The sequence below is a fragment of the Periophthalmus magnuspinnatus genome, chromosome 12 (genome assembly GCF_009829125.3).
Source record: "Periophthalmus magnuspinnatus isolate fPerMag1 chromosome 12, fPerMag1.2.pri, whole genome shotgun sequence".
Lineage (NCBI taxonomy): Eukaryota > Metazoa > Chordata > Actinopteri > Gobiiformes > Gobiidae > Periophthalmus > Periophthalmus magnuspinnatus.
Genome location: NC_047137.1, coordinates 2,740,166 through 2,757,410, shown reverse-complemented (window position 1 = coordinate 2,757,410; position 17,245 = coordinate 2,740,166). Strand labels below are relative to the sequence as shown.

At 41.7% G+C, this 17,245-nt stretch overlaps 1 protein-coding gene across 1 annotated transcript in view; it reads left to right on the top strand.

Moving 5' to 3' along the window:
- The window catches only part of slc41a2b (solute carrier family 41 member 2b), a 49,358-nt gene that overhangs the window by 21,726 nt on the left and 10,387 nt on the right, over positions 1-17,245 (top strand). The window contains exons 9-10 of the mRNA XM_033976275.2: positions 1,902-1,981; positions 11,793-11,924. Coding sequence (XP_033832166.1) covers positions 1,902-1,981; positions 11,793-11,924 — 212 coding nt within the window. The remainder of the gene's footprint in view (positions 1-1,901; positions 1,982-11,792; positions 11,925-17,245) is intronic.

The following is a 17,245-nucleotide window of genomic DNA, read 5'->3' as shown; positions in this document are numbered from 1 at the left end:
GTAACTTAGTCTTGTGTCCAAGACATGTTAGATCTGTGGAGTGGCAACAATAATCAATATTGTCATGATAATAATACAAAAGCATGTTGGGCTATCCATTTTTGTCTGTGGCTTTTGTAAAAAGCAACCTGCAACTCACAGTGAGAATAATTATGGAAAATGGAGAAAACAATACAGTTTTCATGAGCCAAACTGAAGGTTTGACAAACACTGAAGAGGACTTTGTTCCTCTGATTTGTGTCAGGCTTACTGTTTAGAATATTACGTACCACTCAAAGCTGTTTGAAGTTTGGTGATTGATTTGTGCCTCTCCTCTCCTTCTTTCCTCCTCTTTCCTGCTCTCTCCTCCTCTGTCTCCTCTCCCATCCCCCCCCTCTACTCCTCGTCTCCCTCTCTCCTCCTCTACTCCTACTCTTCCTTCCTCTCCTCCTCTCCCTCTCTCCCCCTCCTCTCCCTTCCTATTCTCCTCCTCTCTCTCTCCTTCCTCTCCTCCTCTCTCCTCCTGTCCCCCTCTCTCCTCTCCCTCTCTCCTCCTCTCCTCATCCTCTCCTCTGTCTCCTCCTCTACTACTGCTTTTTATTCTCCTCTGTCACTTCTCTTCACCTCTGCCTGTCTCCTCCTCTCAGCTCTTCCTCTCTCTTCTCTTCTCCCTCTCTCCTCCTCTCCTGCCCTCTCTCCTCCTTTCCTCTCATCTCCACTCTTCCTCTCTCTCCTCTTCCTACTCCTCTTGTACTCCTCTTCCTCTACTCTCTCCTCCTCTCCCTTCCCTTCTCCTCCTTTCCTAAATAGCACTTTTCTCATTGTCTGCAGTTGTATGACTCACTCACTACAAATGTCAGCTCCACCCTCTGGTCTCCTCTGCGCTCGGCTCTCGACAAACACTCTGTAAAGAACTAATTATGATCAAATCACCTTTTTAACCAGCTTTTGAAACAAGACTTATTATTATTTATTAGTGTTGTGTCGGTCTGTTGTTGAGTATGTTATGTTGGTCTGTTGTTGGTCTGTTGTTGCGCGTTTTGTTTTGGTCTGTTTTGTTGAGTGTGTTGTGTTCATGAGTGTGTTGTGTTGGTGTGTTCATGAGTATGTTTTGTTGGTCTGTTGAGTGTGTTGTGTTGGTATGTTGAGTAGGGCTGGGTATCATTAAGAAGTTGCCGATACGATGCATACCTTGTTACATAGGCCATGATACAGTGTCGATTCGATACAGTACGATATGATATACTTCAAATCAATTAAAATAAAGGCTTTCAGGACACTTAATGGTCAACCCCATTTTCACAAAAAATAAATATAAATTTTATTTTATTTTTTTATTTAGCTTTTATTGAAGATGAATGAACATAACAGTGCATTTTGTTTTGTGCATTTTACCAATTAGAAAAACACATCAGACTGCTACATTGGCCAGTATTACTCATCCACAGCTTATAGGAAATCCACATTTACATGTACACAGGGACATCACAACATATCTACTAAATCAAAACTGTGATACTAAAGGACTTTGTTAAACCAAAGTTAATATGAAATAAAACTATTTTAATAATCAAAACAGTGAATCAGATGTCAAATTTTCTGCATAAATGAGTTTCTTTCCTCTAAACAAGCCATGCAAATGTAGCGCTGTGATGGAATAACTTGGTAAAATATACAAAAAAATACTTTTGGGGATATACCAAAACAGCAGCCCATGATTTCTGTACTGTATCATTAAATTAAACAATACGATATATTGATGTTTGTGCACACCCCCACAGTTGAGCGTGTGTTTTGGTCTGTTGAGTGTGTTGTGTTGGTTTGTTGCGTGTGTGTTTTTGGTCTGTTGGTGAGTGTAGAAGTGTTTGAATGTATATTTGTGAGTGCCTGTGTATAATATAAAAATTGTATTATTTTCACAGTATTGGAGGACTTATTCTGGACAAAACTGTGTCTGACCCTAATCTGGCTGGAATCGTCGTCTACACCCCGGTCATCAATGGTGAGTTATAACAGTTACACAAGCAGCATACCTTTACTCCTACTTGAGTAATATATTGTACAGTGTATATTTGAATGAGTACAAGGTATTTTGTGGTTAGAAAGACTGTCATATGCATAAGGACATTTGTGTGTCCAGTAAACACAAAATGTTCCCTTGGATCCAGAATATACTCCCTCACCCTTACGGAGAGCCAGAATCAGGCTCACCAGACTGTGAATCGAGATGAGAGGACGCACTAACTTTCACAGTTCTAACAAACAAGATCAACAAAATGGCATCTTGACAATAAGTGATTAAAGATTACTCAACCATGAATCACTCCAAATAAAACTTCATAGGGTCAGTGAGAAATAACAGCTACAACATGGTTAAAAGCTCTGAAAAGTCCAGTTTGCTGATTAGGTCTAAAATCTCCCATATTTTATTTGGCCCAAGCAGCTGCTTAAATACATGCACAAAGCTTTATTTCAACACTTTAGTCCAAAGAAGGTGCAACCATGTGATTACACTGCTCTGATCCTGTTTGTGGTAAAACGAGGCCATGTATGAGTTTGCCTGATAATGTTCCCACATTATCAGGCAAACTCATACTCAAATTACCAAAATTGGCCCAAAAATATTTGCAGAGCTTTTGTTATGGTGATGTGTCTACTGCCTTCTCCAGAAAGTTACACAGTGTTGCTTTAAGTCTGAGCCACAGCCTAACCTTGTTTACTCCATAAAGCAGCGGTTTCCTCTTCTCTGTCTCTGTCACCTTCGTCACCACATGAGCCTCTAATTAAACACATTAACAGGGCCAATGTGACGAGATGTAGAGCCCTGATTGGGTTTGACTGAGTTTGTGGTGTGGTACAGACAAAAAGGCACAAGCTCATTCACTAAAGAAAAGATGGAAGATGAAGGGGACACGGGACTTTCTTCTACAAACGTGGAATTGTGTTGAAAGAATTAAGATCCAGCTTTTTCAGTTTAGATGCAGATTCTGATACTAAAGATTTAAGTATCAGCCAATACCCGATATCAACCAATACCAAAGCAGAGACTGAAAACAACATTTATTTCCTTTAAACAATAAAAAAAAAGACAGTACTGATTCAAATGTGTAATGTAGTTGTTATTTATGTGTCAGTGAATAATCTTATTACATCAATTTATATATCCACTCCCAACATCAGCTGAACCGATATTTGGAACACCCGTGGTGTAGAGTTAAATTTTGTAATAATTTGCACATTTTAAATCCCAATATTCATCTAAACAACTTAATAAAAGAAATAAGTGCACTGACTTCCACATTAGGAAACCCGCGGTGCCCAAAGTGAGCTGATGTTGCCGTAAACATCATCACAACAAAGCGCTACATGCCATCGGCCCTTCCTATGGATAGCTGCACATCACACTAGAGAGCCGGAGGTGAAAACAGGGGTAGATTGGCAAAATGGCAATTTGAAAATAAGTGATTAACGATTACTCAAACATGAATCATGAAGCTCTTAAATCAGACCTATTAAACAAACTTTTCTTTTCAAAGGCTTTAACACAACCCTTGCAGTGTTTTAAATAGAAGTTTTATCTGCAGATTACTGATAAAATTACACAGTGCAAGGCTGACAGACAAGAACGAGCAGTGCTTTGAGCAGGTTATAGTGAGTTTAGTGGAAGAGGAGGTATGGTGAAGGAGAGGAGGAGGAGGGGAGGACGAAGGGAAGATGAGGAGGGGAGGATGAGAGGATCAGGAAGAGGAGGAGGGGGAGGAGAGCTGAACTCCCGGTGTGAATTCAGCTCTCCTCGCGGAGCGCTCGGTGTGAGCAGAATGCATGCAGAGCTCCCGTGTGTGTAGAGTGTGCACAGTGACCGGTGTGTGCAGGTGTTTTCATGTGTGTTTTAGAGTGTATAGTCCAGATAATGATTACTATTCTCAAAATAATTTTTATAGTGGACCAGTCACGATCAGGTGATTCATTGCAGCCCTGTGGTACAGTGACAGGCCTGGCCCTCTCTTGCCCTCAGTAAATGGCATATACTCCCTGTTTGCCTCTTCTGTGGCTCTGCCTCTCTCTCTCTTTCTTATAGTGTTCCTTGTGTTTCACTTTGATGGCTCTGCTCCTTTAATCTCTGTTCTCACACTCTTCTTATCTCTGCTGTTTGTGCCAGATAAACTGCACAAACCTCACACCCATTGCATTTCACAACAACACCGACGTAGAAGGAACCAATTCAGACAAGCAGGTAGTGATGGAACAGTGTTCGATTCAGGGCTGTAAAATACATGAAAGCTGCTAATTGTCATTTAGATCTACAAACATGTTCTGAAATGCATTAGTTCAAGGTTCAGATTATATCAAATTTATTCTGCAAACTGGATTTTTCAGAGCTTTGAACCATGTCATTTTTTTCTCATTGGGCCTCTAATGTTATATTTAGAGTGATTCATGTTTGAGTAATTGTTTATTTTCAAGATGCCATTTTGTGAATTTACCCGTTTTTATCTCCACCAGTACATGCCCACTGCGGTGTTCGCAGTTCCTTCTCTAGGATTATTCTCTTAATCAGTAATACTCGTTAGTTAGTTAGTTAGTTAGTTTATTCAGACACACACAGAAAATAAATAAAACATTGTCACAGTCACATACACATATATAGAATTTGTTCATTGTGTCTGAAAGGCATAGGCTGAAGCAAAGCTTATTTATGCCTGCCTAATTCCACATCTAAAGAAAAACATACAGTATACAACAAAAGAAATACATTTGTTTTTATATTCTTAGTTACCTCTGGATTTATATTTGTATATATAATAATCATTAGTAGTCCTTTTTTATCCTGATCATAGATGTTATTTTTAATCATCAAAATATTATTATTATTACTATTTAGTTTTCCTATTACATAATTCATATTATGTAGTAGACAAAGTTTATACTATGTTCTTTAATGTTCAGTTCAGTTATACTATTGCTCTATATTTTTCTAGAATTTTTAATTTATACATTTTCTTAAATACTTTGATTGATGTGCAGCTTTTTAATTCATTGTCCAAATGATTCCATAAGTTAACCCCTGTAACTGAGATGCACATAGATTTTTTTGTAGTTCTTGCCATAGTTGTTTGGAAGATGCCAATTCCCCTCAGATTATAGCGACTCTCTCTAGGTCTAAACAGCTCCTGGATACAGTGTGGAAGCATGTGGTTATGGGCCTTATACATAACAACTGCTGTATTAAATTCAACCAGATCGTTGAAGTATCCTACTCGTAGGATTCAGCAGTGTCACATAGTCATTTTGGTACAAAAAATAAATGAATTGGCCGCTCGCTTGTGTGATGTGTAGCTATCCATAGGAGGGGCCAACGTCATGCGACTTTGGCTTAATCTGGTGGAATAAAATTTTGTTGTAAATATAAATTTTAGTTTTACACAAATCAAGAAGCAGTTTGTGAAGAAAAGCTTTAAAACATTTTTGAAAATTACAGTAAGTAGAGAGTTCTATTTTAGAGAGTTTCACACTGATGACATCACTGGGAGAATTCTGTCCAAAAGTTCAGCAGTTTACAAAACAAAACAAAACACATTTTTCCGAGACTTTAAACATGATTCCAACACAATAAAGATATTTTCTTCTATCCTTTTTTTCTCAAATAAAATGGAGAGTCCAGCCCCTCTCAAGGAGTTGGGTTCCAAAGCCCACGCTGTGCCTGGAGGTGAGGCTGACTATTTGTTTGTTTCCATTTGTTGTTCTATTGGGAGACTTCAGCGCCCATGTGGGCATGACGGTGACACCTGGAGAGGGGTGATCGGGAAGAACGACCTCCCTGATCTGAAACTAAGCGTTCTGTTATTGGACAGGTTTTTTTGGTTTGTCCATATGAACACTATGTTCAAGCATGGTATTCATTATGGACAACCTCGACTGGGGATGGTGGGAGGAATCTCCTCAATCCCTACATCATGTCTTCCTTGGAGGAAGCAGAGACTGGGGACTTGGAGGCGGATTCATCTATCGCTCTGGCTGGAGGTGGTTGGCAATCTTCACGGTGGCAAGGCTCCAGGGTTGGATGAGATCCATCCCAAGTATCTTAAGTCTCTCAATGTTGTTGCAGAGACGTGTCAGCCAATACAGCTCCACATCATGTAGCAATTGGGGACAGTACCACTGGACCTGCAGACTGGGGTGGTGGTCCCTCTGTTTAAGAAGGGGGACTGGAGGGTGTGTTCCAACTACAGGGGAATTGCACTCCTCAGCCTCCCTATTAAGGTCTATTCCAAGGTACTGGAGAGGAGAATCCGACTGGTAGTTGAACATCATATTCAGGAGGAGCAGTGTGGTTTTCGTCCTTTTCACAAAACACTGGACCAGATCTATACTCTCCATCGGGTGCTTGAGGGCTCATGGAAGTTTGCCCAACCAGTGCTTTGTGGATCTATCCCTCATGGTCCCCTTTGGGTGTGCTCCAGGAGTATGGGACCCGGGGCCCTTTGCCAAGGGCTGTCCTGTACCTGTATGACTGGAGCAGGAGCTGTTTTTGCATGGCTGGCAGTAAGTCAGACCTGTTCCCAGTGCATGTTGGACTTCGCCAGGGCTGCCTTTTGTCACTGGTTCAGCTCATTGTTTTTATGAACAGAATCTCTAGGCGCAGACGGGGCCGGGAGGGCCTCTGGTTTGGGGACCACAGGATCTTATCTCTGCTGTTTGCAGATGATGTTGTCCTGATGGCTTCATCGAGCCAGGACCTGCAGCAAGCACTGGCGCAGAGGAGTTTAAGTAGTCTTGTTCACAAGTGCAGGAAGGATGGAGGGTGAGATTGACAGGTGGATCGGTGCAGTGTCTGCAGTGATGCAATAGCTGTATCGGATTTTGTGGTAAAGGAGTTGAGTCAAAAGGTAAAGCTCTTGATTTACCATCTACGTCATCTACGTTCATACCCTCACCTATGTCATGAGCTTTTGGTAATGACTGAAAGGACAAGTTCGCGGATGCAAGCGGTTAGAGATAGGGTGAGGAGCTCAGTCCAATGGGAGGAGCTTGGAGTAGAGCCGCTGCTCCTCCATGTCGGGTGCAAGCCCCGGTGAATACCCACTACATACTAGGGTCAGCTAGCCATATCTGGGGTAGGGGAGGTCTGAGTCTCTGCTTAGACTACTATCCCCCCAACCTGGCCCCAGATAAGCAGAAGAAAATGGATGGATGGAAATAATTTCTGTGAACCATAGACTTTTTAAAGACGTGGACTGATGGGAGTCAAATGAAGCTCATTGCTTCATACTGAGAGTGACCTCAGGGAAAGGAGACTGATTTGTCTTTTATTAATGTTCATATTTTGATTTATGGTCACAATAGTGAAATAAAAACACCAGGACCATGTAGAGCGGGTTAATATGAACATTTTAAGATCAACATGACAAAGCTGACATCAGCAGTTACAGAGGGAGGAGTCATGCTTTTCGCGTAGAAAGTGAATCGGAGCCAGAGTCAATGGAGCTGGAAGCGCGTCCATGATTACTCGGAACATGGCGGCTAACAGGTTAACTATGTCCATTTTTAAGTACAGTCTATGCTGTGAACATTAGAGGAGTTTTGGCCCAAACCTAGTGACCTAGATACTGGACCTCGCGCCTTAATTTTTTACCTATTAACTTTACCCCCTGCTGAGATGGGCAACAATGTCACCTGTTATTATGCCCAAATGTAGTAAAGTAAAATGTTAAAGAACAAAGGGTGAGTAAATATAAAAATATTTAAAATATATATATTTTGTAGAGTTACTACATAATTCCATATATCCAAGCTTCATGTGTTTGATGTGTTATGCGTGCATATAAAATGTAGAAAGTAGTAAAAATAAAGAAAAACATTGAATGAGGGCTTTGTCCAGACTTTTTGTCTGGTCGTGTAGTTCCTTTGACTGTTTTATATTCCAGGCCTCTGCACTTGTTCATCATATTTAAAGGGCTCTTGTATCTTAGAGTCTGAACTTTATAAATAAACCAGGACCAATGAGTACAGCCAAGGACGCTCTTCCCATTGATGTCATGTTGTCTGGGGTACAGTGATGGAGTGTGCTCAGAATTAAGAGGTTAGGGCCGAAGGTGAAAGCTGGATGCTGTCTCAGAGTGAAGAGGTGAGGACCGGACGCTGTCTCAGAGTATAGAGGTGAGGGACACTTTCTCAGAGTATAGAGGTGAGGGACACTTTCTCAGTGTAGAGGTGAGGGACACTTTCTCAGAGTGTAGAGGTGAGGGACACTTTCTCAGAGTGTAGAGGTGAGGGACTCTCTCTCAGAGTGAAGAGGTGAGGGCCACTGTCTCAGAGTGTAGAGGTGAGGGCCAGTAGCGGTTTGTTTGTTTTCTGCTGATAACGATGTGGGAGCAGGACGGTATGGTCTAAAGTTAGCAATAAGTATATAACTGATGATATCCTTGTTCTGTCCTACTTCAGTCTTGTTTTCTGGTTCAGTGCTGGTTCAGCATATTTTCAGAAGGCCGTGATCAATATGAGCGTTCATGGTGCTGTTTAGGAGTTTAATTTTCAACAATAAAAGGTGAGACTAACTGAAAAACTGTTGGCTAATGCTAGCTAACTTGTGCCTGTAATGTTATTTGAGATTGACTTGTTTAACAGCACAAATCAGCTCACCTGTTGTAGTTCAACCAAGTCAGTTCTTTATGGTCAGATTGTGTTCAAAGAAAGCTCAGATTAAAGTCTAACTTGAGTAACAGAGCTTCAGACATAGCAGTGCCTACAGTTAGCATCATGCTCCAGACATTTTTCATAAGAAAAGACAGTGAACTTTTGTAACCATAAACCAGATCAATATATCTGTAAGGCAAGGCAAGGCAAGTTTATTTGTATAGCACAATTCGTACACAAAGTAATTCAAACTGCTTTACAGAATAAGAAAGACATTAAAATCACACAAATCAAAAGATAAATAATCACAAATAATCATCATAAAATTAACATTAAAACAGAAGAGTGCAGAATAAAAACCTTTCAGTCGTATGCACAGCTAAACAGAACTGTTTTGAGCCTGGATTTAAACATTGTCAAAGTAGAGGCCTGTCTCACATCTTCAGGAAGACTGTTCCATGTTTTAGCTACATAAAACTGAAATGCCAATTCCCTATGTTAAGTCCTGACTCTGGGCACCAGCAGGAGGCCGGTCCCTGAAGTCCTCAGAGTGTGAGATGGTTCATATGACACTAACATTTCAGAGATGTACTTTGGACCTAGGCCATGGAGAGACTTACACACAAGCAGAGCTGCTTTAAAGTCTATTCTTTGAGCTACAGGAAGCCAGTGCAGAGACCTGAGTACAGGACCGATGTGCTCGTACTTTCTGGTTCTAGTCAGGACAGGTCTTAACGAACGTTTGGAGAGGCCAGTGAGCAGGCCGTTACAGTAGTCTAACCTACTGGAGACAAATGCATGGATAAGTCTCTCTAAGTCTGCAAAAAATCAAAGGTATGAAGTCAACGCCAATGTTTTTTAGGTGGTAAAACACTGCAGATGTTACTGATTTGATGTGGCTGTTAAAGTTCAAGTCTGACTCAATTATTACCCTTAGATTTCTAACCTGATTTGAAGGTTTTAGAGAGAGAGAGACTGGAGGTGACTGCTGACACTTTCTCTGTTTCTGTGGGCCAAAGATGATAACTTCAGTCTTGTCTGACTTTAGCTGTAGAAAGTTGTTTTGCATCCACACACTGATCTGTTGGATGCAGTGGCAGAGTGAATCCACTGGTCCATATTCACCTGCTGCCAGTGAGACATAGATCTGAGTGTCGTCTGCATAGTTGTGATAGGACACATTATTGCTGTGTATTAACGGCAGTGTGTAGACATTGAACAACAGGGGTCCCAGGATTGACCCCTGGGGCACCCCGCAGGTCAGGGACACCTTATCCGAGACACACTTTCCAATTTCAACAAAGTACTCCCTGTTTTCTAGATAGGACTTGAACCAGTTTAGTGCCGTACTAGAGATGCCCACCCAGTCCCCTCGTCTCTGTAAGAGGATCCCATCATCCACAGTGTCAAAGGCAGCACTCAGATATAACAGGATCAAGACTGAGACTTTGCCTGCATCAGTGTTCAGGCGGATGTCATTTGTCACCTTGATAAGAGCAGTCTCAGTGCTGTGGTGGGTCTAAAACCTGACTGGAAGACATCAAAGGAGTTGTTCATTTGGAGAAAGTTAATAAGCTGTTGGTAAACAACTTTTTCAAGGACTTTGCCTAGAAATGGCAGATTAGAGATTGGTCGGTAATTGATCAACATTGTGGCATCAAGACTGCTCTTCTTTAGGAGAGGCTTGATAACCACAGTTTTCAAAGTCTTGGGAATGTTCCAGATTGAAGTGACATATTAACTATGCAAGTGAGGTCACAGCAAACTGTTGAGCACAGACTTTAGAAATTTTGTGGGTAACACATTGATGCAGCATGTAGATGAACTCAGACTAGTGACAATCTCTTGGACAGTTTTGTCAGTTACAGGTGCAAAGTACAGCTCTAAGTGTCTAGGTGGGTGCAGGGTTGTTATTGGCGTCGTGGAATTGATGGCATTTTTAATGCTCTGAACCTTGTCATTAAAGAATACTGCAAACTCATTGCACTTAGATGTGGAAATTAGTTCTAATGGCAGCTGGCTACTGGCTACTGTTGCAAACAGGACATGAGAGTTGTTACTACAACTTCCAATAATGTCAGAAAAATATCTTTGCCTTGTTCTACATAAAGTGTGGTTGTACATGTGCATCTTTTCTCTGTAAATCTCATAATGAACCTGGAGCTTTGACTTGCGCCATTCCCGCTTGGCCCTCCAGCACTCCCTTTTCAGTGCCCTGACTGAGTCATCATTCCTCCATAGCGCTTTCTGCTTATCTTTAACCATTTTAACCTTCATCGGGGCAATGGTGTCCAGAACATTTAAAATACTCGAAGTCACATCAACATTAGAACATGAGGCATTTTCAAAGTACATCATTTCCATGAACAGTGCACCTGTTTTATCATTTATGTGTCTCCTTCGAAGAACTGCAGGACCAGCCGCTGGTTTGGGAATATCAGACAGGTCAAAGAAGACACAGAAATGATCAGACAGAGCAACATCCACCACATTGACATTTGAAATATTTACTCCTTTTGTAATGAGCAGGTCCAGAGTGTGCCCTCTGTTGTGGGTGGGCTCACTGACATGCTGGTCCTTGAAACCTTTGGCTGTTAGACCAAAGGTTTCAAGGACAGAGCTGAGTTCTTTAGTGTTTCTGTCAAACACATTATCCACATGTACATTAAAATCACCTGTAATGACTAAACCATCAAAATAACAGCTACATAACACATTTGAATCAGTTTTGTCTCATTTTATTTTAGTTCAAAGGAAATAAATACTTTCAGTCACAGCACTGGTATCACTTGATTTTGGTATAGGCAAATACTTAAATCTTTAGTATCGGCATCGGAACTGAAAAAGCTGAATCACTACATCTTAACCCCTTAATGACGTAGTCTCTAAGTCCAAATCTGATTTTAGTTCATGAATGAACTTTGCTTTATTAAGATTATTTCAAGTGTTTCCACCATTATTAAAATTAGTTTTTGTCTTCATTAATTACTTTTTATTTGGTGAAATACAGTCACCGAATGTAACACCACACTTGACATTAGATAATATCAGCATTATATTTTTGAAGATTCAAAGTTACGAGACCAACATTCATTGTGCATTTTGTTCAGTGTAACCTTGTCCAGTGTAATCTTGTCCAATGTTATTCCAGTGCTCCTTGTGCTCTGTGTTTTTCACAGGGATCGGAGGTAACCTGGTGGCCATCCAGTCCAGCCGCTTCTCCACACACCTGCACTTCCACTGTGCTCCAGGAGAGGTCCCCGACGAAGCCAAAGGCTGCTACTACCCCTGTCGTACCTTTTTTGGCACCGGTCTGTTCAACCTTTACCATAGCCTTTTAAAAAAATTATTTAAGAGTTTAAAGGCTTTGGCCAAACCTTCTTGTCAAAACCTGATCTTGTCTGATCTCTGTGCTCTCTGTATGCTCTTTGCGCTCTGTATGCTCTGCTCTCTGTATGTTCTGTACTCTTTGTTCTCTCTCTTCACTCTGTACGGTTTGTGCACTCTGTACGTCTTTGCTCTCTGTGCTCTGTATGCTCTGTGCGCTCTGTGTGCTCAGTACTGTCTGTGCTCTGTACTCTTAGTTCGCTCTCTTCGCTCTGTACAGCTTGTGCGGTCTGTTTGCTCCGTTTGCTCCATTTGCACTGTTCGCGCAGTATGCGCTGTATGCTCCAGAAAGAGCAACTGTGGCTGTGTGATGCCCTCTGCATTTGTTTTCATTTTGAAAAATAGCCGGCTTGGACTACATCCGGCAAACAGCATTTTTCAGATCTTTATTTAACAAATCATTTTCAATTGATTATTTTATTTCCTCTTTTAATCTTGACTTTGTTTTTGTCAAGCCATGTTTCGGTTAAAAACATAGGTAATGCAATTCTAGTCAACTCTAGGAATCAACTCCACCCAACTTCTGAATCTGAAACACGAGCAAACAAAAAGGGTGGAGGTGTGTGTAAAGTTTTTAGAGATAATTTAGTTACTCACAGGTTGTCATTTGGGGTGTTTTCATCTTTTGAATATGTTTCCTTTAAAACGGAGCTAAAACAATCATCCTCCATACTCTACTTTGACAGTGCTGGGAAGCTTTGTACACACGTTGACAAAATTGTTGGTACTCGTCGATTAAGGTAGAAAAACTCACAGTGGTCACAGAAATAATTTGAATCTGACAAAAGCAATAATAAATAAAAATTCTATAAAATGTAACCAATGAAAGTCAGATTTTTTTTTCTACCATGCTCTAACAGAATTATTTAAAAAAAAATAAAATCATGAAACAGTCCTGGACAAAAATGATGGTACCCTTAAATTTATATTTTGTTGCACAACCTTTTGAGGCAATCACTGCAATCAAATGATTCCTGGAACTGTCAATGAGACTTCAGCAGGTATTTTGGCCCACTCCTCATGAGCAAACTGCTCCAGTTGTCTCAGGTTTGAAGAGTCCTTTTTCCAGACAGCATGTTTCAGCTCCTTCCAAAGATGCTCAATAGGATTTAGGTCAAGGCTTATAGAAGGCAAGTTTAGAATAGTCCAGTATTTTTGTCTTAGCCATTGTTAGGTGTTTTTAGCTGTGTGTTTTGGGTCATTGTCCTGTTGCAAGACCCATAACCTGTGACTGAGACCAAGCTTTCTGACACATTTCTCTCTAGAATCCCTTGATAGTCTTGATTTCATTGTACCTGCACAGATTCAAGACACCCTGTGCCAGATGCAGCAAATCAGCCCCAGAACATAACAGAGCCTCCTCCATGTTTCACAGTAGGGACAGTGTTCGTTTCTTGATACGTTTCATTCATCCTTTTGTGAACATAGAGGTGATGTGTCTTGGCAAAAAGTTCAATTTTTGTCTCATCTGTCCATAGGGCATTCTCCCAGAAACTTTGTGGCTTCTCAACATGTAGTTTGGCAAATTCCAATCTGGCTTTTTTATGATTTGTTTTCAACAATGTTGTCCTCCTTGGTCGTCTCCCATCAAGTCCACTTTGGCTCAAACAACGACGGATGGTGCGATGTGACACTGATGTTCCTTGAGCTTGCAGTTCACCTTTAATCTCTTTTGAAGTTTTTCTCAGCTCTTTTGTTACCATTCGTATTATCCGTCTCTTTGATTTGTCATCATCTGTGGCCACGTCCAGGGAGGTTGGCTACAGTCCCATGGATCTTACATTTCTGAATAATAGTTGCAACTGTAGTCACAGGAACTTGGAGATGGTCTTATAGCCTTTACCTTTAACATGCTTGTCTATAATTTCTTTCCAGTCTCCTGAAACAACTCTTTCCTTTGCTTCCTCTGGTCCATGTTGAGTGTGGTACACACCATGTCACCAAACAGCACAGTGACGACCTGTAGCCCTATATATAGGCCCACTGACTGATTACAAGATTGTAGACACCTGTGATGCTAATTAGTGGACACACCTTGAATTAACATGTTCCTCTGGTCACATTATTTCCAGTCTTTTCTAGGGGTACCATCATTTTTGTCCAGGCCTGCATAAGTTTATTTTCTTAAGTAATTCTCTTGAAACATGGTTGAAAAGAAATGCCTGACTTTCATTGGTTAAATTTTATAGAATGTTTGTTTATTATTTCATTTGTCATATTTAAGTTATTTCTGTGACCATTGTGAGTTTTTCTTTCTTTCATTAACCAAAGTGTACCGACAATTTTGTCCAGTGTGTATATGACTAAGTTTTATTGATGAGTTTACTGAGATGCTATCAGGCGTACGCACAGACTTTGGTGGTTTAGTCATTATAGGTGATATTAATATACATCTGGATAATAAGTTTGACAGAAATGCTAAAGAGCTCAATTGTGTCCTTGAAACCTTTGGTCTGACTCAGCATGTCAGCGAGAACATCCACAACTGTTCTTAATAGTACGATGATCATGCTTAAGTTTTCATGAAATATCTAAGGTTTTCATACCTTGTCCAAGGTACTCTAAGGTACTCAAGGTACTTTACGCTTTTCGGTACTAGAGAGATCCTTTTTCTTTCCCATATTGCTTGAAAATGGTGGTCTGCTTAATAATGTGGAACGTCCTTCAGTAGTTTTTCCTTTAATTGGACTTACCTGTTAAACTAATTGACACAGGTGTTGATCAAGGTGATAACTGACATCGACCTGAACACTGATGCAGGCAAAGTCTCAGTCTTGATCCTGTTAGATCTGAGTGCTGCTTTTGACACTGTCGATCATGGAATCCTCTTACTAGAGGGCTGGGTGGGCATCTCGTACTGCACTAAACTGATTCAAGTCCTATCTAGAAGACAGGGAGTACTTTGTTGAAATTGGAAAATGTGTTTCAGATAAAATGTCACTGACTTCTGGGGTGCCCCAGGGGTCAATCCTGGGACCCATGTTGTTCAATCTCTACATGCTGCCGTTAGGCCAACTATGCAGATGACACCACTGGCAGCATGTGAATATAGACCAGTGGATTCACTCTGCCACTGCGTCCAACAGATCTGTGTGTCAATGCAAAACAACTTTCTCCAGCTAAACTTAAACAAGACTGAAGTCATAGTTTCTGGCCCACAGAAACATGGACAAAGTGTCATCCCCTCCAGTCTCTCTTTCTCTATAACCTTCAAATCAGGCTAGAAATCTAGGGGTAATAATGGACTCTGACTTGAACTTTAACAGCCACATCAAATCAATAACATCTGCAGCTTTTTACCATCTAAAAACATTGCAAAAATCAAAGGTATAGTGTCAAAACCAGACTTGGAGAGATTTATCCATGCCTTTGTCTCCAGTAGGCTAGACTTCTGTAATGGCCTGCTCACTGGCTTCTTCAAACGAGCATTAAGACGGCTGCAGTACATCCAGAATGCTGCTGCTCATGTCCTAACTAGAACCAGGAAGTACGAGCACATAAGTCCTGTGTTCAGGTCTCTGCACTGACTTCCTGTGGCTCAAAGAATAGACTTTAAAGCAGCTCTGCTTATGTCTCTCCATGGCCTAGCACCAAAGTACATCTCCCACGTGCCATATGAACCATCTCACACTCAGTACTTCAGGGACCTTCCTCCTGCTCTTCCCCAGAGTCAGGACTAAACATGAGGAATGAGCATTTCAGTTTTTTGGCTCCAATTCAGTTTCTATGTAAAAAGCACCAACCCCCACACCAAAGAGTTGTGGGGGTATTCAATCCATGGCAAGAATGTGTTCCAGGTAGAGGAATTGGAGGAGACAACACAGCGTAGTGCGGTCTCTTGGTCTTGGTTGGCCCGCTCAGTTTGTCCATTGGTCTGGGAGTGAAAGCCAGAGGTAAGACTCACTGATGTGCCCAAGCCCTCACAGAAGGAACGCCAAACTTGGGCTGTAAATTGCGTTCCTCGATCCAACACAATATGTGTCTCATCCACTTCCACAGCGAACTGGCGGAAGGGGTCAGGCTGACGTAAGATCGAGGAAGAGGTGGGCTTCTGGGGTTCAACAGAATGGTCTAGAGGGAGAGGTGAGTTTAGTGAGGGGAGCAACAACACGGCTAAAGTCTCTGATGAAACGTCTGTAGAAGTTAGTAAACCCAATAAATCTTTGTAGCTGTTCCTGTTGTTGGGCATAGGCCATTCAGTTACTGCTTTAATTTTTTCGCATGACAAAAGGGACTCCACTCCGATACCCTTCCCCTAACCCAGTCAATTGTGGGTTTGTGAGTTACCAGCCAGGAGTGACCCAGAATGAGCGGAGTAGTGGGAGGGGAAATGACGTAGAACCGCCTGGTTTCATGGTGATTACAGGACTAAGGTGACAGGCTCAGTCATATGTGTTACTCTGGCTAGCAGCCTCCCATTGAGAGCTAAGGCTGTGAGCGGTTCCTTCAGTGGCACCAACCCTACCCCGGACTGCTCGGCCACCTGCTGGTCAAGGAAGTCTTTCTCCACTCCAGAGTCAATGAGGGCCAAGATGGGTAGGGTAACAGTACGAAAGCACTAGGTAGCTTTGTGCTGAAATCTATTATTTTTTTTCTCTGGGATGTTGCTGACCCAGCAATACTCGCAGTCCTACTGATGGGCGCCCCCTTTTGGCCCAACCAGGCAGGTTGCAAGGAAATGCCTTGAAATGAGCTTTGTACCAGTCATGGAGAGCTGGGTCGGAGACAGAGGAGCTGAGCGGGTCCAGGGAGTGGGATCTGATGAGGAGCAAAAGCATCCAACTTAGAAAAGAATAGCAAATGCAAAAACATGACACTGAGCCAAGCAGAGCCATACCACTGTGGATACCCGGACGATTTGACGCTGAGTGTCAGGTCCTGGCTCCCTTTGTCCTCCCCAGGTGCAGCTTGATTAGTAATTAGTTGCAGGTGTGCATGGGAGTAGCCCGAATCTCCGCCCAGCTCCAGGCTCTGACAGAGAAGGGAGGGGGAAAAACAGCACAAAACACAAGGCAGACTGGGATCTTTAACACAGGCTTGTCATTCTGACCTTAAAATCTTGGTATTAACCTGCTCTAAATAATCCTGGGGTTTTAATTTCCCTATTTGGTCCCTAAATAAAGATATGAACAATACTAACAGACAAATCAGGGTGCTCCTGTTCAGATTTGATTGAGACCAACGGTATGGGCTGGAAGGTGTGTTACCTGCAACAGCCTTGATCCTGATTGGTTTCGTATTCAGA